This window comes from Panulirus ornatus, chromosome 43, assembly GCF_036320965.1.
Source record: "Panulirus ornatus isolate Po-2019 chromosome 43, ASM3632096v1, whole genome shotgun sequence".
Taxonomy (NCBI): domain Eukaryota; kingdom Metazoa; phylum Arthropoda; class Malacostraca; order Decapoda; family Palinuridae; genus Panulirus; species Panulirus ornatus.
In genome coordinates this window covers 22,169,435-22,196,231 of record NC_092266.1, presented here as the reverse complement: position 1 = coordinate 22,196,231, position 26,797 = coordinate 22,169,435, and the positions used below count along the sequence as shown (strand labels likewise).

At 36.2% G+C, this 26,797-nt stretch overlaps 1 protein-coding gene and 1 long non-coding RNA gene across 3 annotated transcripts in view; one reads left to right on the top strand and one right to left on the bottom strand.

Annotated features, from left to right (window-relative positions):
- The window catches only part of LOC139762390 (protein kinase C-binding protein NELL1-like), a 294,237-nt gene that overhangs the window by 251,917 nt on the left and 15,523 nt on the right, over positions 1-26,797 (top strand). The window contains exons 7-14 of one of the 2 annotated variants that reach the window (XR_011715707.1): positions 6,971-7,064; positions 7,181-7,495; positions 7,884-8,144; positions 8,565-8,801; positions 9,040-9,150; positions 11,569-11,825; positions 12,894-13,145; positions 19,085-19,207. Coding sequence is in view for 1 of the 2 variants with exons in the window: in XM_071687222.1 (XP_071543323.1) it covers positions 6,971-7,064; positions 7,181-7,495; positions 7,884-8,144; positions 8,565-8,801; positions 9,040-9,150; positions 11,569-11,825; positions 12,894-13,145; positions 19,085-19,137 (1,580 nt within the window). In the remaining variant the exon portion in view is untranslated. The remainder of the gene's footprint in view (positions 1-6,970; positions 7,065-7,180; positions 7,496-7,883; positions 8,145-8,564; positions 8,802-9,039; positions 9,151-11,568; positions 11,826-12,893; positions 13,146-19,084; positions 19,208-26,797) is intronic. The other variant, XM_071687222.1, reaches the window with a different exon arrangement.
- The window catches only part of LOC139762391 (uncharacterized), a 47,373-nt gene continuing 32,535 nt past the window's right edge, over positions 11,960-26,797 (bottom strand). Inside the window, exon 3 of the long non-coding RNA XR_011715708.1 lies at positions 11,960-13,132. This is a non-coding gene — a long non-coding RNA (uncharacterized lncRNA). The remainder of the gene's footprint in view (positions 13,133-26,797) is intronic.

The window sequence follows — 26,797 nt, the reverse complement described above, 5'->3', positions numbered from 1 at the left end:
AATAATGACATAAATAAGGTCCTTAGAAATATCCATGTGAAGACCATCCTTATCTGGAATTAAAGACCTACTGTTGTAGAATGATAGCTGGTTACTGACATAGGTACATAGCCTACTTCATTGTAACTTAACCTATGATGAGATTCAGTCAATTCTATTTACTTAATTTGGTACTGGTACTACTTTTGATGTACATTGGTGTTTCTCAGCCTGTTATTAGTACTGGTTAAATAATCTGAACAGGATGTAGTTTTGCCCACATATAGTTTCCTTTGTGATTCTGAATTCTTCACAAAGAAACTCATTTTTAAGATGTCTCAGAGCATAGCTGCATACCACTAAAGCTTAACAGGTTGATGAAAGTTTGCAATAATTAGGCAACTAGACATTTTCTTTTTTCGAGAGTATATTGCTAATTTCTGAACATATTTCTGTATTCTTTTATCTAATTACATCTCATTTGTATACATTTTTGTCAATATGTTCTCTGTATACAGGCTAATGTTGCCAATCATTCCAGTAATTGTGACACTCTGCTCTTGATTCTAATCTTCCAAAGTTTGATTTCTGTGAAAGCAGTAATGATCACGTCTGGTATTAAATGTGTCTGTGTCATTCTGTATTAATGTACTCTGTAAAGATTGAGTTGTTTGTGAACATTAAAATGAAATGACTCAGTAAAGCATTTTCTTAACTGGGATCAGCTGCATATTAGAAGAGTATTTTTTTTCTAGCAGCATCATATGTGACAAGGAAAATGTTCAGAAGGCTTAAATTGGGGTTTCATTAACAGATGATGTCAGAAAGGAAATAGAGTAAAGCTTTGGAGTACTTATCAGATATGTGCAGGTCCGTGAGGGAAGGTGAAATTATTGTTTTACAAATTAATAAATACTTGGGAAAAGTAGCAGTAAGTGGAATATTCGAGAAAAACTGGAGAGAGAGAGAGAGAGAGAGAGAGAGAGAGAGAGAGAGAGAGAGAGAGTCTGTTGGATATTTGCTACTTTAATTTGCATGTTAGGAATATTTCATTTGGCACAGACTTGTCCAATTTGAGGGTTCACTTGAGCTATTATTGATTTAAGAGTGTACTATGTGGAAGGCATGTGTTTTATCTGTTTAATCTAGTGTGGTGTATACCTTTTGCTGTTAAGGCATACTGGTGGGTCTCATGAAATGATGCTTCAACATGCGATGTTTTCGACTTACAACATTTTAGAATTAGGGCAAGTTTTATTGACTAATGGCATGAGATTATGCTTCAACTTATGACGTATTAGGGGAAAAAATTCATCTTTATATTTCTAATGTTAAAAGAATATTTTTTTAATAACAAAATATATTACCATTATCTCGGAAAGCAAAAATGGGTATGTTTGAAGGAATAGTGGTTCCAACAATGTTGTATGGTTGCGAGGCGTGGGCTATGGATAGAGTTGTGCGCAGGAGGATGGATGTGCTGGAAATGAGATGTTTGAGGACAATGTGTGGTGTGAGGTGGTTTGATCGAGTGAGTATCGTAAGGGTAAGAGAGACGTGTGGAAATAAAAAGAGCGTGGTTGAGAGAGCAGAAGAGGGTGTTTTGAAGTGGTTTGGGCACATGGAGAGGATGAGTGAGGAAAGATTGACCAAGAGGATATATGTGTCGGAGGTGGAGGGAGCAAGGAGAAGAGGGAGACCAAAGTGGAGGTGGAAAGATGGAGTGAAAAAGATTTTGTGTGATCGGGGCCTAAACATGCAGGAGGGTGAAAGGAGGGCAAGGAATAGAGTGAATTGGAGCGATGTGGTATACCGGGGTTGACGTGCTGTCAGTGGATTGAATCAAGGCATGTGAAGCGTCTGGGGTAAACCATGGAAAGCTGTGTAGGTATGTATATTTGCGTGTGTGGACGTATGTATATACATGTGTATGGGGGGGGTTGGGCCATTTCTTTCGTCTGTTTCCTTGCGCTACCTCGCAAACGCGGGAGACAGCGACAAAGTATAAAAAAAAAAGAAAAAAAAAAAAAAATCTATGGTATTTGTATACTTATCATGCACATATTAGTTATGCTACAGGAAAATTCCATTTGACTTATGACCTAACAATTGACACGAAGCATTTGTTTTTGTTCACTGCTAACCCATTATTTACCACATCCACAGTAAGGGTAGGAATTTCAATAACTCTGAATGTCCTCCAGTTGAAACAATTGCTGGATCAAAGGTTAGGTCTGACTGTGGAATATGGATGAGTAAATGAGATGAGGAAAATATAAGGACGAAATGATGATTACAAGTTAATAAAGAGGAGGGATTAACAGATTTTGGAAAAGGGAAACAGCAGGTCAGAGAGAGAAGGTGAAACAAATAGTCGCCAAGAGGCAAGACATGAAAATTTCTAATGTGACACAGGAATTAGTTACGAGAATATAAAGCTACAAAAATACAAAACAAATCAAGAAATGAGAAGATTAGATGGAACAATTAAAGATTAGATGAAGACTTGGGGGAAAAATTTGATAATGAATTTTAGTTAAATAAAAGCAAATAGCAAACAAGTACAAAGAGATTAGAGAAAGGTCACCAAAGTGTGCAGAACAAACTAAGAGATGGGGAACAGTTTGTTTATACAACCATAAACTGGGTTTAAGAAATTGAAGAAATACTCTGATGAACCGCAGCAAGTTAGAGAAGTAAGGGAAGCTGAATTATTTTTCTTTTTTATAGAAATTGTTATTTTAGATAGCATTTGAAAATGTTCAAGGCAGATTGAGAAAGATTATATTAAAGATAATAAATGTACATATGGTAAGGCACTCATAGTGAATCATACAACTGGAAAGAAGCTGGGGAAGATGGTGAAGTTGTGCATACGTACTTACATGCATCACGTACAAAGGTCTAGGATGAGGTGAAGTATCTGATTATTCAAAGATGCAGTGATTGTGCCTCTGCATAAGGGAAAAATATTAAGGATGACAATAAGGACTTAGAAAATATGTGGTTTCTGTATAGGAGGAATCTATTAATTTCAGTTTCGTTCCTCTAACTCATTTCTGCCTTGTATTTAATAACACAGTGAAAATGTTTTATAAAATCTATTTCAATTTTGTAATTATGAACATAATTGCATCTTTAATCTGTTACTTGTTAGATGTAACTCCTTTGTAAAAAAAAAAAAAGGGCTCTCTGTGAGCTTAATATAATCATTACTTCTTCCTGAGATTTTCTGCACTTCAAATGGGCTGGTAAATTATTTTCAGCTTATCCCTTTCATGTTTTAGCGTGAGCAGCAATCAACATTAGCCACTGCTTCCTATAGAATATAAATTGATGTCAGCCCCTGCAAAGGTAATATACAGGGCTATCAACGTGACAGAACTTATTCCAAAACATCCTTGGTAACTTGATGTGCGTATCATAATGTCTTACACTACAAATCCTAGCATAAAAGAAACTTTGCACCCATTGTTGTCAAAGTTGTGCCACCTTAAATACAGCAAAATCTTTCAGTTCATTTGTAATGTTACCCATCCATCTGTTTACCACAATCACACACTCTCTCTCAGTTAGAGTCTAGATCCCTCTAATATTAGCTACATTTCTGAAGTGCTCAAGTTGTTATGTTTTTTTAATCCACCACTTTACTTTTTCTCTCTCCCTCTCCAAATTAGGACTGTTAAGAGTAAGAATTCTGTTACACTTGAGTGCCATACCGCAGTTGTCAGACCATGGACACTGAGTTTTTTTACTTTTATAAGGAAATTCATAAAGTAAATTACAGTTTAGTTTTAGAAAAAGTAGCAAAAAGAAACAAAGGTAAACTATGAGGAAGGATCAAGATGTTTCAAACAATACAACAGAAGTTTCGAAATACTGGTAAATGGAAGTAATTTCATCTGGGGGTTTCACAAGGAATGATGTTAGGATGAACACTGTTAATAATAATGGCAACATACTAATACAAAGAAGTAAAACAGAGTATAGTAAGGCGTTTTGCAGATGACCATACAGTCAGTACAATGATAGGATTAGAAGACTAAGACAACAAAGAAAAATACATAAATTCATGAATGGGTAGAAGAGAACTTTATGGAATTCACTGAAAAAATTAGAGCAAATAAGTCATGGAGCCATTAATAACATAACAGTAAAACCTTACAGAGGTCCCACAGGAATAAGATCTAGCAAAAAATAAAGTTCCAGGAGTTCTTATAAATAAAAAGCTAGAATTTGAAGACTAAACTGGAAAAAATTCTATTACCTAGTTTACATGCAGTGTGATAATAATAACTTTCATTTTAAGAGAAAGTAGATAATAAAAATTTTCAGTGAATACATAACAAGCAAAGGTGAATACTGTTGTGTTGTATAGTCACCAATCAAATAAACTAACACCCAGGAGAGAATACAAAAACAATCTAAAAGTAAAACTAAGACTATGGAACACATGAACTAAAAGAATAATTAGAGTAAAATGAATAAGTGATATAAAATATGAATTAATTTAAATACATAGCCACAAGAAAGAAGGAATTGAAGAAAACATCCAGGAATGAATTATACATATATTCCAGGCCCTCTTTTTTATGAAAGTTCTGGTGTCAACCAGGATCTGTTTCCAAAGGTTCCTGCTGCCCAAGGATATGCTTTTAATACTAGCATTGAAATTTGGATTCCTCTGGAGTGACTAGTTCCCTGATGAGACTGTACTGCCAGTGATACTATGTTACATCATGTAGGCAGACATAAATATTTCTTTTATCCTCTTTTTACACTGGTAGCATCCAAACTTCTCAGCTATAAAGGCAAATATGTCTAAAACCTTTCTTATTTCCCTATTGGTCCACTATTTCCAGTTTCTATCTTAGGGATCCATAGAAATGAAGATTTTTTAAAACGTCCTGTTACGAATTATATTTTACTAAAGTTTTGAGAATTCAAGATGAGTACCTTTGTCATTAAAAGAAATCAAACACCTATTTCTGTTTAAGAATATGAGATTGTTTTAGCTAAATCTTTAAAGAATACATGAGTAGCTTTATGGTTAACAAGACCCCAAACTTACTGAATATATTAGTTATTCATTTAACAGCAATTTCCACAAAACTCTGCAGAAGCACAAGATAATCCTACTTATTCTACTGTCGGTGGTACATGATTCAGTCATTTCTGCAATTTCCTAGATTTTTTGAGAAGATTGTAGTTATAATCCTCCTCTGAAAATTCAATAGTTTCGTTTTTTTAAAGAGAAACTTAAGACAAAGTCTAGATGCCTTTAAACCTTTGACTTCTACAAAGACAAAATCCCTCACTTAAGAAAACTGCAGTTTCTTTCTTTTAGCTTCTGGTGAAAAAATTTTCTTTTGATAAATCTGAGACAGATATGCTATTGCTTTTTAATTCATGCAAAACTATATAAATCGAAAAGATTTTTCTGAGTTTTGCATTAAATTTTTTGCTTTAAATCTGATATTCCTGATGTCATTGTCGAATCCTGCAAAGACATTACAGACTTATCTGTATTTTACCACTGAAATTTTTGATGGAACTTTGTAGCTAGACTTCTTAATTATCTGCTTTGTGATTCAGTGTCATAGTACTTATACACAAAAGATTTTTACTCATCTAGTATACAAGTCTATGAGACCTCCAAAATCAGAAATAACAGGTTTGTATTTCTGTCTTCCAGTTTTGAAAATGGTATTACCTTACACAGTAAATGAAAATTAGGATCTATCCTTGATTTTGTCAAATGGGCTAATTTCTTTTGATGCAGTTTAAGAATAATTTTTTCCAAATCTTCATTTGAATATGGGTTTGTGTCTCTAAGGACTCTTATGTACCCAGTATAAGTGTTGTCACTGTGAATTAGTAAATTGGTTGGAGGAAGAAAATCTACATCACATTTATTTAGTCATCTAAGGACAAATTGTAGGCCCTTCATTTTTAGACCAACTTACAATGTAATTATAAGCATGTGTCTTCATAGTTCATTTTTAAGTAGAGGAAACTGGTTTTGACCTGTTAGACTTAATTCAGTATGTCAGCATCATGTAGACTGTGAAGACCGAAAGTTACTATCAATCTATCAATCTTATGAGTCCATAAGGTTCATATGAGGTATGTTTAATTATCCTTCTTGATTTTGAGGACTTCATCTCTTGAACAGTTTCCAATTAAAAGTTCCCTTCCTTGTGCAGAGTGGCTTACTATGTAGTTAGAGGTATGGATCTTCATATTTCTTTGACTACTACAAAAAGAATGTATTCTGATATATAAGATTTCTCTCTGTGCTTGAAAAATGCCTGCACTGTGGAGACACATGGCTGGAAACCCATCCATCTCTGTTGCCAGGGACTTAGCTCCTGAAACTGATATGAGCTACATAAAGAGCTAAATAGTTTGTTACATTCAGGAATGTAAGCTTACCTTTTTTATGGTGTGGATTCACATCACCTTTGCACATAATTAGTGAACACCTGGCAGCTGGTAATCTTAGGAGAAGGTGACCACCATGTTACTTGAAGTTCACTTCTAACTTCATGGAAGTCTTTTGTGGCTGTCTCTTACACAGATCAAAACATGTGTCTTTGTGGTTTGTATATTGTTCACATACAAGAAGTCTCTTACGTTCCCAAACTTTTCAGTCCTACCCAACTGCAGTAAAGTTTTACATTAAACATATTACCAAACACTGCTCTGACATTCCTATTTCTGTTGTTTTACTTCTCATACATACATTAATTTCATATCAAATTATCTAATTACCACTCTCTGCTTTTCTCTCCCTTACTATTCTGTATAGTCTTTTTAGTTCAGTTATATCCTTACCATATTTTTCTAATATCTCAGAATTTGCAGTTTACTTGTTCTTATCATCTAATCTTTCATTAACATTCTGTGTTGCTATTAAAAAAGGAAAACCTTTTTCAAACTAAACTTTCTAAAATTGCTTCCCTTATACTCCTGCAACTAACCCATACAGCATGGTGAGGTAACTTGTCGACCAATTCCATGCCCAGCCAAGACATGCAAGAATCCTGTGTACACGGAAGGAGAGTGTTGCCCCGTATGCCTAAGTAAGTGAGTTAGAATGTTTTATTAATTACAATTTCCTGATGTTATGTATATCTGGATAAAATAGAATTACAACACTATTTTGCTATGTATTACTTAGGTTTATTCATTACTTCAGAACAATGTTCACTGAAGGGTGTGGTATATGACCATGGAGAAACGGTGTCACCACGGCAGTGTGTGGATTGTGAATGTAGAGATGGTAAAATGCAATGTCGACGAGTTGACCCTGAAGAAGCCTGTCCAACTCTTCCTTGTCCTGAAGATCAGCAGTTTACAGTTCCTGGGCAGTGCTGCAAATTCTGCCCTGGTGTGGATTATTGTGCTCAAGGCCATGATTGTCACCCTAATGCTACATGCATCAATCTTCAGACAACTTATGCTTGCCATTGTAATGCTGGGTTCACTGGCAGCAATGGTCGAATTTGTACAGGTCAGAATCTCATTCTGAAGGTGTTCTGATAATTCAATGTCCTACAGGTTATATCTTTTTTACAAACACTGAATTTTCAAAACTTTACACACTGCTCATATTTGTTAAGGTTCAATTTCAGTAACAATGCAATTGCAGGGATGGAACCTACCTAGGTCTTTCTGCAAGTTATCATAGTCATTAATTAACTTTACTAAATAAATTCAAACTGAAGTGAAGCTTAAAAGAAAGGATGGTGATGCATTAATTATCATCATTGTTTAATGGACCCAGATGTGATTCATGTCTGGCTAGGTTACTTGGAAAAGATTAGAGTATCAAAGACTTGTATTAGCCTTTTTATGATTATTAGTACTTTAATTCTAAACAAGAATGCTCTATATTACAGATATTGATGAGTGTCGTGAGGTTGGTGCACACCATGGGCACTACTGTCAAGCTCACACCCACTGTCTTAACACTGTGGGATCATATATATGTCAGTGTGAAGATGGCTACGTACGTGTGGATGAACTAACTTGTGTTGAGCGGGATGAGTGCAGTGAGGGAGCTCACCAGTGTCATGAACATGCTTCATGCACAAATACTCGTGGTGGGTACCACTGCACTTGTCATGCAGGCTATTCTGGAGATGGATTTAACTGCATACGTAAGTATACATTTACAGTTTTTGAATTAACGCTGGGAAATATAATGACAATGAAAATTCAGTATTCTTCTCAAAATGGGCAAATGAGAGAAACGTTTTAATTGTATAGGGTAGATAAGTTCAACAGATAACTACTTTTACCATCATAAACAGCATAGTTGCAAAATAGGTATGCCAACCTATTTTTACAAATTCCTCATTGTATTGAACTGTGTTCATACACTGATATCTGACTGAAAAATGCAATTATAAAGATGAATTAACTCACAATATCATAGGTCTGAAAGCAATTTTATGATATAAATTTGGGGCTGTCTTGTTAATGCAGGAATGAGCAAACGAGAATAAAAAAAAGATTTGCTAAAAACATTTCATCATATACTTGCAGGAAACATTATTTGTGTCCCATTAATCTTTCAGCTGTGTGCAACACCACATGTGAGAATGGTGGAGTTTGTGTTGCACCTGGTATTTGTAAGTGTCGACGAGGTTTTAAGGGCCAAACCTGTGAACTGGATGTTGATGAATGTGCCCTAGAACTGCACCACTGCCACCCAAACTCACGCTGTGTTAACCTCCCTGGTTGGTATACCTGCCACTGCCTACCAGGTTACACATCTCTCTTAGCACATAACAGCCAAGGCCTTCTTTGCCAAGGTAAAACTTATCCACTTATTCTGTACATGATACATAATTGAAATATATAGGCATTTTAAATTTCAAGATTGTTTATACCTCTAACTAAAGTATTCTGAATGTCTTTGGTTAAAGTAGCTGTTTTCATTATTATTATCATTATTATTATTATCATTATTATTATAATTATTATCATTATGATTATTATAATTATCATTATTATTATCATTATTATTATTATCATTTTTACTTTCCTTAGATGTGGATGAGTGTAGTGCAGGAACAGCTACTTGCCACGAGTCAGCAACCTGTGTAAACACTGAGGGATCCTTCTTATGTACCTGTGACAATAGTACCACCTGCTCTCATGGTCAGTTACATCTTTTGTGACAAATTTTCTACTGAAATAATGTGGAGAAAGATGCCAAAAATAGTTTTTAAATTTCCATGGGCAGATCTCACTTAAGTTATTGTAAGCACTTTGGTGTAATCATCTTATGTGTATCATTATTACTTTCTGAGCATGACAGTGATCCAGGGATTTAAGCCATATCATCATTCATTTAAATCCAGATGGACTGGATTAAATGGAAGAGGGTTGCAAGGAATATCAGCACTAAAAACGATACTAGAAATATTGATTTCAAGTTAAGCAAAGATCAATTAAACTTTAGTAAAGTACCAGTTTAGTTCTGCCACTATTTCAATATGAAACTAACCAAAACTGGTATCAGTACATTCTTTACACTCGTGTAGAAAAGACTTAAATCAGTGCTGCATGATTCAGATCATTCATTTTTCCTAGTCTAAGAAAAAAATGACTGTGGGAAGGGCTATGGAGAGCAAGGAAAGATTATGGTCAGTTAATGTAAAAATTGGTGAAACATTCATAGAAGCTGACATAACCTATAAAAATCTCACCAAACTTCACCCTAGCAATTGAGATTTATCTTAATTTTCCATGTAATAACAGAAATCTACTAAACACAACCATGAGTGAGTGTTGTGCTAACTGGCAAAAAACAAAACTATGCAATATTAGGCAGCTGGCAGTGATGCCAACCAGCCTTCCATAAGCAGTTGTTGTAAACAGTTCTCAACAACAGCCCACATTAAAGTTGGTATATTTCTGCAATCAATCTTGGCTGCTACAGAAAGTAAGGTAGGGGTTTATAGATTCTACTGATTTTGGTGTTTCCCCTACTTTTGCACTAATCAAGGCCTACATTTTCCCTGATTTTCATAGTTCTTCCCACTCTTTCCATTATCACTTATTATCACAGGATAAAAATAATACTTCAAATCATACAACACCAACCTAAATATCTCTACTAATTGTTTTTGAATTTAGTGATAACAGTTTCATCCAGTTCCATATGGAAATAAAGTATCAGTCTTCAGTGATAAATTGAATATAATTCCAAGTCTTGCACTTGCAAAACATGAGATTCAGTGAAAAAACAGAGAGAGAAAACAGTTTCTAAACTGACAAGACCATTGTACTGCCAGCGGATGGAACCATGGAAGCGGAAGTGGATCATAGGGTGGGGGAGGGGGCGAAAATTTTGGGAGCCTTGAAAAATGTGTGGAAGTCGAGAACATTATCTCGGAAAGCAAAAATGGGTATGTTTGAAGGAATAGTGGTACCAACAATGTTGTATGGTTGCGAGGCGTGGGCTATGGATAGAGATGTGCGCAGGAGGATGGATGTGCTGGAAATGAGATGTTTGAGGAAAATGTGTGGTGTGAGGTGGTTTGATCGAGTAAGTAACGTAAGGGTAAGAGAGATGTGTGGAAATAAAAAGAGCGTGGTTGAGAGAGCAGAAGAGGGTGTTTTGAAATGGTTTGGGCACATGGAGAGAATGAGTGAGGAAAGATTGACCAAGAGGATATATGTGTCGGAGGTGGAGGGAACGAGGAGAAGAGGGAGACCAAATTGGAGGTGGAAAGATGGAGTGAAAAAGATTTTGTGTGATCGGGGCCTGAACATGCAGGAGGGTGAAAGGAGGGCAAGGAATAGAGTGAATTGGAGCGATGTGGTATACAGGGGTTGACGTGCTGTCAGTGGATTGAATCAAGGCATGTGAAGCGTCTGGGGTAAACCATGGAAAGCTGTGTAGGTATGTATATTTGCGTGTGTGGACGTGTGTATGTACATGTGTATGGGGGGGGGGGGTTGGGCCATTTCTTTCGTCTGTATCCTTGCGCTACCTCGCAAACGCGGGAGACAGCGACAAAGTATAAAAAAAAAAAAAAAAAAAAAAAAAATTTTTAACTGAAAAGTAGTCAAGTAAATGACATCCACCCAAAAGTTGGACTTTTACAATGTAATCATCTCTAAATCCTAAGCTTGCTATCAGACTCAGTAAAGGGGTTTTAAGTCTGAGAGACTTTTTCTGAATACGGACAGGACGAGCCAAGGGAATAGTACCACTCACCAGCCTTGACATTGGCTTGGATCTCACAAAAGTGAGTGCTGAGGACCAAGGATGGGTACAAGGTCACATAATACCACACACTAATGGCAGCAACATTAGTCTTAACCTAATCTTCATCAGTAATTACTCTACAGTTGTTAGTGAGGATGGTATGACTGATATATGATATATGATTAATGAATAGTATGTCATTGTTTTAACTTCGATATTTGACAAAAAAATGATGTTTTCCATTTAATCCTGTCCAGTTAGGACTGGACAAGTGCTGATCAAGCCCTAAATCCCAAACTTATCCTGTTTAGGTTTCAGAAAAGTCTCTCTTAAACTCAAAACCATTCTTTTATAAACAGGCTGTGTGGTGAGTGGAGTGGAGCGAGCACATGGCGATGTGTGGACACCTCCTGGTTCTGAGTGTTCCCAGTGTATTTGTTCTGAGGGTACTGTGACCTGTGACCGTTTCATTTGTGATTGTTCTGACCCCAATGTTAACCCTGTCTGTTGTCCTCATTGTGATCCTCGTGCCTCCTGCTCACATCAGGCACAACCACACATCACCTTTCACAGTGGTCAGCGTTGGATATATCAATGCCAGACCTGTGAATGCCTTGTGAGTATGATTTTTACATTAGATAACCAATTTTACTATTGTTACCACAGAAATATACATTTCATATTTCCAAATGAAACACTGTATACTAATTCCTGCATTCGGAGGTCGGTACCTATGGATATTTCCTCAAACACATCATACATCTTTATTTCATAGGTTACACAAGACAAAACAACAGAATCTCATACATTTGCCAATTATTCCTAGTTGTTTGTTTAGTTTTTACTTAATGAAGCAAATGATCAGGTAATTTCTGAAGGATGAGTTTGCCTCAGCTAAGAGGTTAAACATAATGCACTAGTAAAAAATTCAGACAGGGAACCAGACTACTAAATACAATTGGATACTGCTATATTTGCTGGTTAATTGTACACAAAAAGGCAAATATGTGAAATGAAAAGACAGATGACAGGGTGAGGCATTACTTTGCCAATATAGTAATAACAGAGACTGATCCATCAGTCATATTAAACAGTGGGTTTCTTTCAGGATGAACACATTTTTAATTCAAGTATTTCTTTCTCTGTAACCCATGGACTGTGAAATGTATAATGTAGATCAAGATTCCATGGTATATGCAATAAAAACAGAGGGGAATTATTAATGGTTTGAGCATAGCATAATAGGTTTCAACACGACATAAACAGAATCCTAATATGAATATTGAATTCAGTACAGGCTAGCAAAATAAGTGTACTTCGTAGGTTAAATTCAGTCCCAGATAAACTCAGTCCTGGCTTGTGATGGCCAGCATAGTTGCTGGTAAAGGAACAGTCATCTCCTTGTGATGATTAAGTTTAGCACTGGTTAGCCTAAAAGAAACAATCTACTTTGATACTGAGCATTAGTATCAGATTCTTTCCACTGTGGATACTGTTCAAGTCACCAATGGTAAAATGTCATAAGTAAAAATGGTAGATAATCCAGTTGTACCTTAGTTTACTTAATAAAATTTTATCACATTAATAGTGTTCTTATCATGACTAAAAGTATGGATTAACTCACTCTTACAGTCTTCCACATAAGATTATATCATTTGATATCTTTCTTCTTTTTCATCATCAGTATGGCGAAATAGATTGCTGGCCTTTAGAATGTCCACCAGTGCATTGCTCATCCCCTGAACGGGTGCCTGGTGACTGCTGTGCTCGCTGCCCAGATGATCCCTGTATGGCCCCAGATACAACTAACACTACTGTAGGTACAGCCCTTGTTGACTCCCCACCTCCTCAAGGCTGCCACTATCTGGGTGCAACTTATCCTCCTGGTGCTGAGTGGGCAGCATTGAATGATGACTGCATTACCTGTAGGTGTCAGGTAAGTCAACATAAGTTCATGGAATTCTCTTAATTAACAATACATTGGTCATATATCGTTATTAAAAATAATTACTTTAGATTTTTCAATGTGGTATCACCAAAGGATTATATAACTGCTTGTCAGTATTGCATAGCAAAGTGTTACTGGATTCCACCTGTTAGTGGTTATACTTGGAGGAAAAAGTAATCTTCTGCAAGGCTGCATAACTGTCTGTTGACAAAAGGAAGTACAGTCTTAGCGAAGAACTTTTCACCCCAGTGGAATCTATCATGTCTCTGCCAGTGGAAGTAACAGCCTCAGAATAGCATGAGCTCCTTGAAAAGGGGTCTTGGTGTAAAGAGAATATGGTCCCAGAGCAAATTATTATTAATAGATCAGTAGATTACTTGTTGGTTGGAACATCTTTAATATGTAATCTCCAAAATACTGCACTGGACTTACAAATGTGGATAATATAATGTAAATCCTAAGGTTATCAAGTGTTGACATGATCAGTTACTTTAAATTTGGTTTTTGTTTCATGTCAGAAGCTCCATTCATGAACAGAAGTCCTCAATCAGGTTAAATCAAACATGAATAAGGGCTAGAGAAAAAGCGGCAAGGAAAAACTAATATGAAAAAACAAACTTGCCTTTTATAAAGGGGTTGGTTGTAACTGTTAGTAAAGACATGACCATGTAATGAGTTCCAAAGCTCAGTTTTGCTGGAAAAGCAATAGACTACAATAGCCTACACCTGAGTTGCCAGTGTTTCTACATTACTGATGTGACACAGTGGTTTACTGAGTACTACATGGAAATCATAACTTACAAAGGATGTGGAAATACAATAGCTTAATTCTTGTCATGGAAGTAAAATAGCTTAATTCTCCTGTCAAGTTACTTTAAAAGCTTTAACATTAAGCTCTGTTGTGACCTCAAAAAGTGTTCCTTTCTGTTAAGAATATCATGAACAAGTATTTATGTGTGAAATACTAATTCACAATTATTGCCTTGATATCATTTGTTCATGTTAACAGCACCTTGTTACTAATACTTCATAAAGTAGATTTTGAAGCCATGAATATTAAAAACAATGATACTTTATTTTGATAAAGAGCATAAGCAAATGAAATAATCCAACCACCACTGCTGTTCTTATGTTTAAATCTATTCCAGGAAGACCAACCAGTGAGGTTGTTGCTCACCCATACATATGATGGATGACTGTTACAATGAAGCTCAGTATTATACTGTTAAGAGTACCTTTGTTTTGCAGATTCTCCTGTAAACGCCAGTGGCATGGAGCAAAAGTAATTAACTTTTTTTCATTACTAAGCTTCTGTACTGATACACGTGTGGACTTCTCACCAGTATTACAGTCAAATCATACTTCACATTATGGAAAAATTAACTAGAAAAGGAGTTATTAGGTTGTAAATTTGAATTGTAGCTTTCATCAATGCTACTGCTGCTTTTCTGAAACCAAGGTGATGTAATTCTGTATATCTTGACAGAATATAAATGCACCTGAACATCTCTCCAGGTACAAGTATAGAGCTGAAGATGAGTCTTTTTATATAAAAACTTGAAGCTAATACTACCTTACTAGGTGTGCATGAGCTGGATTATGTTGTTTCCTTTTTTGTGAAAATGGTCTTTAGAGAAACTTGAAGGTTGGATACTTTATCATGTCATCCTAATATAAATACTGTGCTTGCTGCATTATTTTCCAGTAATCTAATCATTACAGATCTACACCATTTCTATTACAGGTTATAAAGCCAATGCAAGTTTGTAATAATCAGTATACTGTATTAAAAATTTTCTTTGTTACATTTTGACTGATTTTCAGGTAAAAGATTTTCTATTTTTCTCTTTAGAAGGTTACTGCTTACAATGAAATTAATCTAACACCACACATTTAGTTTATTCACTATACTGAACTGTTAGTAAAGCATGGGAATACATGTACAGGCATGTTTATATATATCAGAGATTTGAAGGGACAAGGAATAGAGTGGATCAATGAAAGTGCAGTGAACTAGTATCAGAACTGAAAGAATGTGAAATTAGGAAAAGTTAATCAAAGGATATATGATGTACAAGTTGATGAATGATGTTAGCCTAATTTCCAGAAGTACATGCCTCATCACTATAATGCTGTAATAGCTCTTTGAATCCAAACCAACCCACTGGCTGCCTTTAGATAAGCTCCCTTAAATTTACATCCTCCTCATGCCAAGTACATTTTTTGGTACTGAATGATTTAAAGCAGCTCTTCAGTCTCTATTCAGTTTTCCCCCCCTTTACAAACTAGGTCAGCTTTCAGGAAGTAGGCACTGTATCCATACTGCCAAGTTGGTTTTCCTGAATATGGTAAGTAGGTAACAAGCCCCTTGTCATTCTAGTAGTGAAATCTTTGGTTTGACAGTAAGTGCACCATTGAGACCCCATTACTAGTCCCTGCAAACACACAGAACTAAAGGATTTCAATTTGCCTCCATGTTAACATTCTAAGTTTCCTACTTACAGAGAAGCCTATCTTCTACTTATAGAGAAGCCTAGAAGTCCTAATCTTTTAAGAACACGAAACCTATGCATTCTTCTCACATACCAGCAGTACCATATAACTCTATACCCATAGCTCCACTAACCTTGCCATTTTGGCTAAATCTCATCAGAGGTAATTTTTTTTTTTTTTTTTTTTTTTTACAGTGATAACCCAGGTAAACTTTGCCTCCACATCAAAAATACAGTTGCTTTAAACTAAGTACCTCTATGTAGCACTCAAGATGATAGCAACATACAAGTTTATAACTGGTTACATCTTAATCTTATCCCAGAGACTTAACATTTCAAAGGTATCACCTCCTCATTTACGATCTAAAGAACCAGCACCAAATACAGTTTAGACATGAAAAATATCTGCACATCATCAGCAGAATCTAGATGAAAATAATGTATGCTGCTACATTCAATTGGCATCCACCATAAAACCCACTTACAAAGTCCATCCAAGTAATGACAGTTGTAACAACAGAGACACATTCTTGACCTATTCATAAAATAATATTAAAGAGTCACATGTGCTCTACACTTTACAGCACTATCCTTACTAGAATATACTTAACATATCACATGTATAGCTTGTTAACTGGGAAGCTGCATAATGAAAGTCATTGGAAGAGATGTGAAAAAACAGTTATAGAGTCATTAAGTGATAGGTAAATAAAACAAGTGAAGAAATGGAGAATACTGGAAGCATCAAAATGTTCAAAAACTGTGTGAAAATAGAGAAAGGTTTTAAGTTACGAGGTGGTGCTCTGCAAGCATAAAACTCACTCCCCATATGTATATGCACAAATTAATCACATATGGGAAACTGCACCAAAAGATTTTCAAAAATACATTTGCAGACAACCAATATCAGCTTCATGTGAAAACTATTCATACCTTTTATCATAAAGTATACATTTTCACTCACAATTGAACAATCTGAATACTTAGGATGTAAAGAGGGAATTTAAGCAGATGACTTGTAGCAAGCTCTTTTTGCATAAGAACTATCTGGTCTGTTATGTTTCCAGCAATCTGTTGTTGTAGCAGAATGTTATTGTGTGACTAAATGAAATGCATATTATAGTAGGGACAATGTTTCAGACCAAAAATTTACCCAATCTCATTTTCATCTATGAGCTATACCTGAAACAACTTACCATCAGTATACCTCATTCAATCATGATATGAATTTGACTCTCTGACTCAACAAATGTTGACATTTCATTGGTAAATCTGAAAATATTTAATGATTCTTACTGAGAATGCTGGTGATGAGGGATTGAGGTAGGAGTGGTGGAATATGGAGTAGGAATGAATAGTTTGTTAAGCCTCCCACAGGAATGGAGTGAAGGCTTTGTTAAGCCTTACAGAGCAAGTTTATTCATATAACTATACGATATTCATTTCTGTTGATGCCTCTGGTTATTACATCGACAACTTCAACATTTTCAAGTTAGATAAATATCACTTTTATGACACATTAAGAATGAAAACTTGGTGTTCCTTACATGTGAATACTGGTGGTTGGAATAAAAGATCTGATGCTATTTCCTTTGGTATCATTTTAAAGGCAGTATAACTGAACAACCTTATAAAATACTTAAATATATCATTAGTAATTGTAAAGAACATCAAAAAAATATCATTTTTCTTGAATTGTTATTGTTGTTAAAATTTAGTGTTGTTCTACAAATTTCTACCCTTATTCTTGGATGTCACTGTCGCAAAACATCACTTCTAGATCATTCTTATATGTTATCTCTCTCTTCATACAAGTGATTTTTTCACTTTCACATACATTATCTGCAAAAAAAAACATTGTGTGCTCCCATATCTTTTCAAAAGCAATACACAGCTAAGATATATTATGGGTACAAGCATATGCTTTCAGGGTGAAATCATTATACAAGTGGTCACTAAGACAAGTGTTTCTAAGAAGTTTGAGCTGCAGCAAACTCACTGTCTCTCAGGCTGTCTTGAGGGAATGATGTTTTTTATTCCTCCAGGCTGCCACTTCATTGTGGGAATTTCGCCTCTGGGTGTAGCAACCATAAAGATATTTGTCAAGTGCCTCCACAACACTTTTGTGGCCACCATTCTTTTCTTATTCAGCTCTTTTCCTCTTCTGGCAGTTTAGTTTTACATTTTCATTCTGAAGTTTTTCAGCTTTTAGCTATAATCTTCTATTTTACCCTCTGTCTTCCTCATTGTGTGGAATACAGAACAGTGCTAACACTAAATTTTATCATCATATGATCTGTTTCACTACCTCTTAACTTTTTCACAGGTCATACGTCACGCACATTAGGTTTTGTCATATTCTTTCTTACAAAACAAATTATTTTGTTTATTCATATCTTTTGTATCATATCTGTATATGGATTTTGTTTAAATAAAAATTCTCAGTGGGAAATAAATGTTAGTAATACTCAGCCACGGTAAGGTCTATGGGGCCTGGATGTGCATAGGGAGCTGTGGTTTCGGTACATTACACATGACAGCTAGAGACTGAGTGTGAACGAATGTGGCCTTTTTTTGTCTGTTTTCCTGGTGCTACCTAGCTGAAGCAGGGGGTAGCAATGCTGTTTCCTATGGGGCAAGGTAGCACTAGGAATGGATGAAGGCAAGTACGTACGAACATAAACATGTGTATACATGTATATGTCTGTGTATGTGTATGTATATCTATGTATATGTGCAAGTATGGGTGTTTATGTATATATATGCATATATGAGTGGATGGGTCATTCTTCGTCTATTTCCTGGCGCTGCCTCAGACGTGGGAAATGGCGATCAAGTATAATAAATAAATAATACTCAGCCCTACTGTTACACACACTGCAAGTATCGTTTCACCATACTTATTTGCTATGAGGTCCCCATGTCTACCAGTAAGCTTTTCCTCAATCCATGACCTAATCATCCTTCATAATGTAATTCTTAAAATTTGTAACCAACTTGGACCTGCTATTCTGCTTCAAGCTGTCACCAGTCTGAGTTATAAAGCTTCTCTTCTTTTTGGTGCTTGATGCATATCCAATTTATCACAAAATCATGGGATCTACCAACAGTGAAACTGATGTGAGCTAGCTGCATTCACATAAAGAAGAGATAATGAAAAACATGGGTGAACTAATAGTATTCATTTACAGAAATATTTTTTACTAGATTACTTACATTGCCCTTTATATACTAATTGCTTGGATTCAGTTTTACAGGAATGATACTGCAGTAACTCCAGAGGAAGTTCAGTGAATCATGAGATATAAATGTATGTAACTGTACAGGTCACCTGGCTGCTGAGCTACATATGCTGAACTGGTGAAGAAGAGTACCAGATCCCTGGTTATTCCCTGTGTATTCCAGCTCTTAGCTAATGGAACTATGATATTACAGATGCCGTACTGCTGGGAGGGTGGAGGTCGGGGTGACGCGGTCCGTGTACACCGGTAATCAAGTTGTGGCCTCTTGTTGCACGGGCGTTGCTTGTTGCGGGGCGGGCTAGTGGCCTAGCGTCGGGTAGTCGTCTTCACTCCCTCAGTTTCTCTCACACCATCAGTGTTTGGGTCCTGCATGACTCACTTCTATCTCTTGTCTGGGATATGCACGAGCCATGTGTAGACTACAGTCTTCCCTCTCTCAGGGAATTGTTGAGTGCAGCTATTTCTTCACAGTATTATTCTAATACACATGTACACAGAATCAGCAAACTTTGATCTAAGCATATACATTCTCATGCATAAGTTACACACATTTCATAAAATGTGCTGTTAAGCACCCATTGCATTCCAAGCTGACTCTTAAAAATACAATGTTTACATACATTTACAATATGCTATAAATGAACATCATATAGCTAAAATAAACAAAACATGCTCTTATATATACAATACAAATAAACACTAATTTCTAGAACTTGACCAAAACACCAGGTTTAAGATGGACCAAGCATAATTTATGTGCTCCAAACTGTATACAATCCCCATATACTTTCATGAATTCATCTTTTATGCTCTTTCTTGCCATACACAATTACCTTTGAAAATCTTCAAATGATTTTCACTTCAACTTCCAGAAAATCTGTATACTTCATTCTTTCTGATCCCTGTTGTAAACATCTCGCTGCAAAAATCCTTTTTATCCTCACCTGTTCACATTTTTTCTCTTAATTCACTTGATCTCTGAAAAATTTCTCTGGAAGACTAGATGTAATAAATGTAAATAGGATGCTTTAACACACCTCATAGTAGACAAGTTTGACAAACATGAAAAGCATTATAGATTTTTCATACAAAAAATCCTATAAACGATTATTCTATCTCAACCTTTTTTATATAAAAAGAAAATGCTTTTCAAAACAGTATCTCAATGTCAGGCATTGTTTTGAGAACTCTAATTGGCTTGAGTTGCCCAAGGAAACACTGCTCTGGGAGAAGTTTCCTCTCCCATTTGGGGTTGTCCTCTTTAACAACAGTCTGCACTAAAGCCTACTTTGTTGTCTGGAGTGAATTTTCAATCTAAGCTCTATACTCTTGGGCATTCTTCCAATTTTCATTTAGTCTTCAACCATTCTTTGTGATTTCCTACTACAATTTTCTTGCTCTGCCCTTGTATTAGTTCATGAGAGCAATACACCTTCTTTTCTTACAAAGCTAGTAGCAGCTACTTCAGCTATTCTGTACCCACAGCAGTGTGCATTATTTACTTTTAGTGTTGCTGTTGAGTTTTCACTGCTTGAAATTTTGAGATGATTCTGCATGCATCACTCTACTTTAGATGCAAGAGAAAAGTTACATGATAAAGCTATAAGAAGACTTAAGGGTAAATTTTGAGGTGGATGTTTCTTTCATAATACTTCACTGACAAACTTCAGTTTAAAAAACTGCATTAATAGTAAACACTTGTCTTGCTAGAAAGATGGGAAACATAGAACATTAAAAAAGTGTTGAGGGAAAGTTGACAGTGTGCTTCTCTATGCCACAGGTCATATCTTATACCAAGCTACTTAAATATTCTTTATGTCATTAAAAACAGAATGGTAGAGGGAAAGGAAGGCATGGAGAGTACTTTACAAGTAATTATGATGAGATTTAGCTAAAAGGCTGAGATAGTGCATACCATTCACTACAGGAAAATCTATACTTAAAAAGAACTGGTCAAGTGAGTTACGTTGCTGAGTGTTATGTGCAAGGTGAAGAGACATGTGGATGAGGCAGAAAGAAAAGACAGCAACCCAAGATAAATGAGTGACACTTGACAGCTACTAAGTGGTGGCTTTCTGCACATTTGTCATTAATCCTCCTGATACCCAGGCAGGTGCTATAAGTCTAGAAATCCCTTGCCTACTGTGGTATTTTCTAGTGGTATTGAATATCCATGCTGACGATAATACATACTATTTTACCAACCATGGTATAGAGTTTTGAGTATCTACAGTATTTTTCTCTGCCCATCAGCTGAGTATTGTAGTGGACTGAGGCTACTTTTAGCCAAGCCTAACTGGATCCAGCACAGTGGGGCTCAAGTAAGATTACCACATCACCCAAGCATTGTCACATGCACTTTGACTGTGCTGTTCTATCTTGCTGTGAGTCTCGCCAATTGAGGAACAAAAGTGATCTCAATGAATCGCACACTTTTGATCATTCTAACTTGTTTGCTACTTTGTGCCCCTGGATATGGCTTCTAAGCATAAAGCTAATGATGTGAGTTGTGGTGTGAAAAAGACATCAGTAGATTAAAAAAGTGGATTCATTTGATTAGCTTGAGCATGGTGAAAGTGCAGTGTCTGTTGGGAGCCATTTTGGTGTTAGCGAGTCAGCAGCATGAACCATAAAGAAAAATGAAGCAGCCTTTTGTGTGGCATAGATGGATGGCTGCTTCATAGCAATACAAGAGATTGAGAGCAGAGCATCAGAGGTGATGGACTGCTACCATTCTGTATAATTTTATATCTACACTCCTTATCTGTACATTATTTCTTTATACTTTTATTAATTAAATATGTAGTTTCTTAGGTATAGCATGCTGACTTTTAGTTTTGAAATGCTCGTTATAGGACTTAGGATATGTCTCTCATGGGTCACTGCCAAACGTGAGGTTTTCCAGGCACATAGCCCCATGGTTGGCAAGGGATCTCTTTAATAGCATCCTGAATGACAGCTACTTACCATTAACTAGACAGAGAGAACCAAAGCTAATGTATTCATGTGCGACTGATAAGGTATGGTATGACAATAGAGAAATAGAGCTGTGTGTGTGTGTTTATTCATCTCACTTTGTTTATGATAAGGTTAAATAAGCCATTCTCTTAATCTCACAAGCACCTTATACAAGCTCTTAAACTTTTTGATAACAATAGCATTTACTTGCATTTTTACAATTTGTTCCAACTACTCACTGTTCTGTTGCCAAAAAATGTTTCTGAACATCCTATATGGTATACTTTTAGCTGAATTTCTTAGCGTGATTTCCAGTCATGTATTATTCTTCCTTTGAAGAAATTTTCATATGAACTCGGTTAAAGCCATAAATTATCTTGAAGGTGGATATCATGTCTCTTTGTAATCTTCATTCACATATGTTGGTTGTTTTAAAGCCTGCTTTCATCCTTCGGTTCTAAAACCTTCTTTGTTGCACCTTTTCAAGTTTCATTTGATGTTTCTTCTTGTTATTACCACACATGTACAACATACTCAAACCTGGATCTATTGTACAAGGCATAAGTTCTATCTAATATATCTCTGTCCACAAAACTAAAAGCTCTCAAAAACTGACAGAGCATAAATTTTCTCCCATACAATCTATCTTACAGGAAGAATCCTCATACAGGTGCACCACCGATTTTACGGCACTCTTGTTTCCAAAGCCTTGCCAGATTAACAATTTTGCCGGACCAACCATGGTCACGTAATAATAATTCATTGACAAACCTCTAATCCACTAATCATACATCTCCCATGTGTCTAAAGTATACCGTGTGTCTAAAGTATTTGTCTGCATTATACACCTCCTCAGGACTGAGGTGTTCATCAGCTATGAGTTTTGCAAATTTGTCCACATACTCAGCAGCTCCTTCATGGTTTGCAGACCTCTTTTCTCTGCACACTTTATTTATGGAAATTCCATGACGCTTCTTGAATCTTTGAAGCCATCCTTCACTACAGCCACGCTCATGTTGTAATTTAAGTTCTTTATGGAACAATTTAGCCTGGTCCATTATCATGCTACCTGACAAGGCCACTCCATCACTCCGACACTGTCGAAACCATTCCATCATCACTCGATCATGCTAAGAATCTCACAGAATTGCAGTATCACCACCAGCAAGTGCAGTGTAAAGAATGTAAATAAGTGCGCCCTACACACAACGCCATCTGTGGCTGCCCAGTAAACTAGTCTGGTGGCCGTGGTAATTTCAAGTTTCCTCCCGTAATTTTGTCCGGACTAAAGGAGGTGCCGAACCATCAGTTGGCGGAAATTCGGTGGTGTACCTGTACATATTTCCCTTCATCTATCAATTATAGAACTATCTATTATTTTCTGTTCCTTTTTTCATGGCCATGTATATGCTTTGACATACTTTACCTTCAATTGGTCATTATTATTGGTAATCAAATCCCTTTGTAAGTTACCACCCTCTATCACACTGTTTCCTTCTGTCTTAAGCCTGTCATCACAGAAAACATGTTAATAAAAGAACTGTGCTCTTCAGGAAGAACATAATCAGCAAAGGCTTTAGAACCAACCCTTTTATAATCCCATCATAACTTTCTTCCATTCTGAAAGTTTTTTCTACAGTTCTTTGGTTCCCTCCAATAAGAGATTTTGTACACACTAAAGCTTTTCCCGTAACTGCCTTTTGAAGTTCAAGTTTCATTGACAGCCTATGTTCAATGGACTTATATGCTTGGGACAGTGTACAAATAAGCAACAGATCCATTCATTTTAATTAGAAAATATTACCTTCTTTTGTAAAAAAGTTACCATGTTTGAGTGACATGACTGGTTCCAAAAACAATGCTGACTGTTAGTAATTGAGTTTTCTAGTTCTGAAAAGATATTTCTCCCTACAGAGGAGACCAGAGTGCATAAGAAATAAGAAAAGGCCATTGTCACTGGAAATAATACACCAAATCCCAATAATAGCCTGCGAGCAATCCCATCATCTGTCCCTATGACAGAACCACTTAATGCAAGCCACTGATTTTTAATGTTTTCTCTCAGAGAACACAGCTTCAGTCACAAACTCAAATCTGGATTTAGTTAGGTCAGCCAAAACCATTCACGCCAGCAAAACTGCAAACTACACTACAAGAAGTATTAGAATAAAGAAGAATAGGAGTGATGGAAAGAAAAAAATTGGTTTACTGACTGGCCTTTTCTGTTAGAGGAAACATTTCACAACTTCAGGACTGTTTCCACCAGACAAAGGTCAGTTTGACAGCAAATGAAATAAAAGCACAGCTGAATGAAGGTTGATGGGAGACCCAAACTTCCCGCAGAAATAGGAAATGAATGGTTTACCTATGTTTACTAAACCTAGATATTTGCAGGTGACACTGTTCCTTCTGAAAAGACAGTGATGACCAATTTTTCTGGAAAGTTACTATTTCTCTGAGAAAAGATGTTAGTTATTATTGAGATTTAGCTTTTTATTCCCAGAGAAAATATAATTCTCTCATTTTCCTTGTTCACTGATTGGCTTCTGTCAGAAAGAAACTTTTTGCCAAGATATACACTGATTTTTGTCCTATTTTTTTCAAGGATTTTATGCACTACACACATCAAGGACACTACCCTAAAGTTCAGCACAAGTCCTATCTCCTTCCTTGAAAACAGAAATAACAATTGTCCTTTCCTTTTGGGTTGGTCCTTCATCATGTAACATCTTTGCAGTTCTGGCCGTTTACACAAAGATTCTACTTACTCTTCAGGCATATATGAGAGGATGCCATCAGGCCCAAAAGCTTTCACTGGCTCTACCTCTTTTATTAACATAATATACAACACAACACTTTGCACTGATATTAATATTATTCAAGTAATGGTTTCCTCCCTTTTTGGTATAAACTCAGGTTACCATTGGTAATATACGCTGAAGTTTTTGACTGTATATGTCAACATGAATCTGTGGCTTCTCCATTTCAGTCTTGAAGTTTTATCATTCACCCCTTTACCAACAGTTAACTTCAAAGTGAATTTGTAACTTTACCAACATTTAACTTAAAAAGGAATGATAGGATTGGCTTTGAATTTTGCTGTAGCCTTGTCCACTGTGTTCTTGCATTTACCTGCTTCTGACTTGGTTTATCAGTTCTCTTTCTTCACCTTCTTCTATCTAGTATTGCCTAATCTTGATGTCTTTTGAGTATTTTCTGCTGTATTGTGCCTCAAATGGCTCCAATTCCTTAAAAACCTACATACATATGTTTCAACAATCATTTTTCCAAGTCTTAAAGGTCTTTAGTCTGGTTATTCGTTTCCCTACCTACAATTTCTCTTTGATAAATTTCTAAACAATTAGAATTAATTTACACTCCCTAGTTGGTACTTTTTGAATATCTATTTCTTTGTTATTCCTCTACTTTCATTTCTTGTTATTTATACCTTTCATACAGGAGAGCGTATTATGCTTGTAGGGCCCCAATCTCTTAACCTTTCTCTACTATCAAACATCCTTTAATTTTTCTTTTAACATTTCAACATACATGAGTAATTGTGGAGAGCACTACCAGAATTAACAGTGGATGTGGTGTTACTGCTAACCCTTAAACAGCACCTGACATCAACTGATGTTCTGGATAGGAAATAGTGGCCAACAACAGTTAATGTTCTGCCTTTTCCTCTATTCTTTAAACATCCAGCTGGCATATGAAGATCTCTTCCATCACTGAAAAAAAAGGATGGCAGGAGTACAGAAAAAATTCTGGTATCTTCAGTACACCAAAAAACCACAATTATATGAGTTTGGTTGTCCACTTGAAGGTCATGTGTACATGGTGACCCCTCTAAAAATACACAGGCTGTTGGATGTTATCAACAGAAACACTTAAGATATGTATCAGTTGGTAAGGAAATCAAGAAGAATGATGTGAGAAACATGAAGAAATGAGTATCTCATAAAGCAATTTGAGAGGGAAGGAAAGGACAGCATCCCCAGTGAACACGCTTTTATGGAAGAAATTACATAACATTTGCACCCAAATTTCTCTGTTATCTAGGGATAATAAAGAACTTTGGCACAAATGATATGTACATCTAAAATATTTCCCCAGAAACAACACCTCAAATAACCCCCATAAATGATAGCCACTCAATCTCCTCACACTTATATGTAGTGTGAAAGGAATATATATTTCTCTCACTCTCTCTCTCTATATATATGCATTACACATGACGGCTAGAAACTGAGTGTGAACGAACATGGCCTTTGTTGTCTTCTTCTCGTGCTACCTCATGCACACACGGGGGAGGGAGGTCATTTCATGTGTGGCAAGGTGGCGGCAGGAATGGATGAAGGCAGCATGTATGAATATGTATATGTGTATATATGTATATGTATGTATATGTTGAAATGTATAGGTATGTATAAGTGCGTGTGTAGGCGTTTATGTATATACATGTGTATGTGGGTGTGTTGGGCCAATCTTTCGTCTGTGTCCTTGCGCTACCTCACTAACGCGGGAGACAGCGTCAAAGTATAATAATAAAAAAAAGTTTTGTTGGGCCTGGATGTGGAAAGGGAGCTATGGTTTCGGTGCATTATACATGACAGCTAGAGACTGAGTGTGAACGAATGTGGCCTTTGTTGTCTTTTCCTAGTGCTACCTCATGCACATGTGGGGGGGAGGGGGTTGTCATTTCATGTGTGGCAGGGTGGCGACGGGAATGAATAAGGGCAGACAGTATGAATTATGTACATGTGTATATATGTATATGTCTGTGTATATATATATGTATATGCTGACATGTATAGGTATGTATATGTGCGTGTGTGGACGTGTATGTATATACTTGTGTATGTGGGTGGGTTGGGCCATTCTTTCGTCTGTTTCCTTGCACTACCTTGCTAATGCGGGAGACAGCGACAAAGTATAATAAAATATA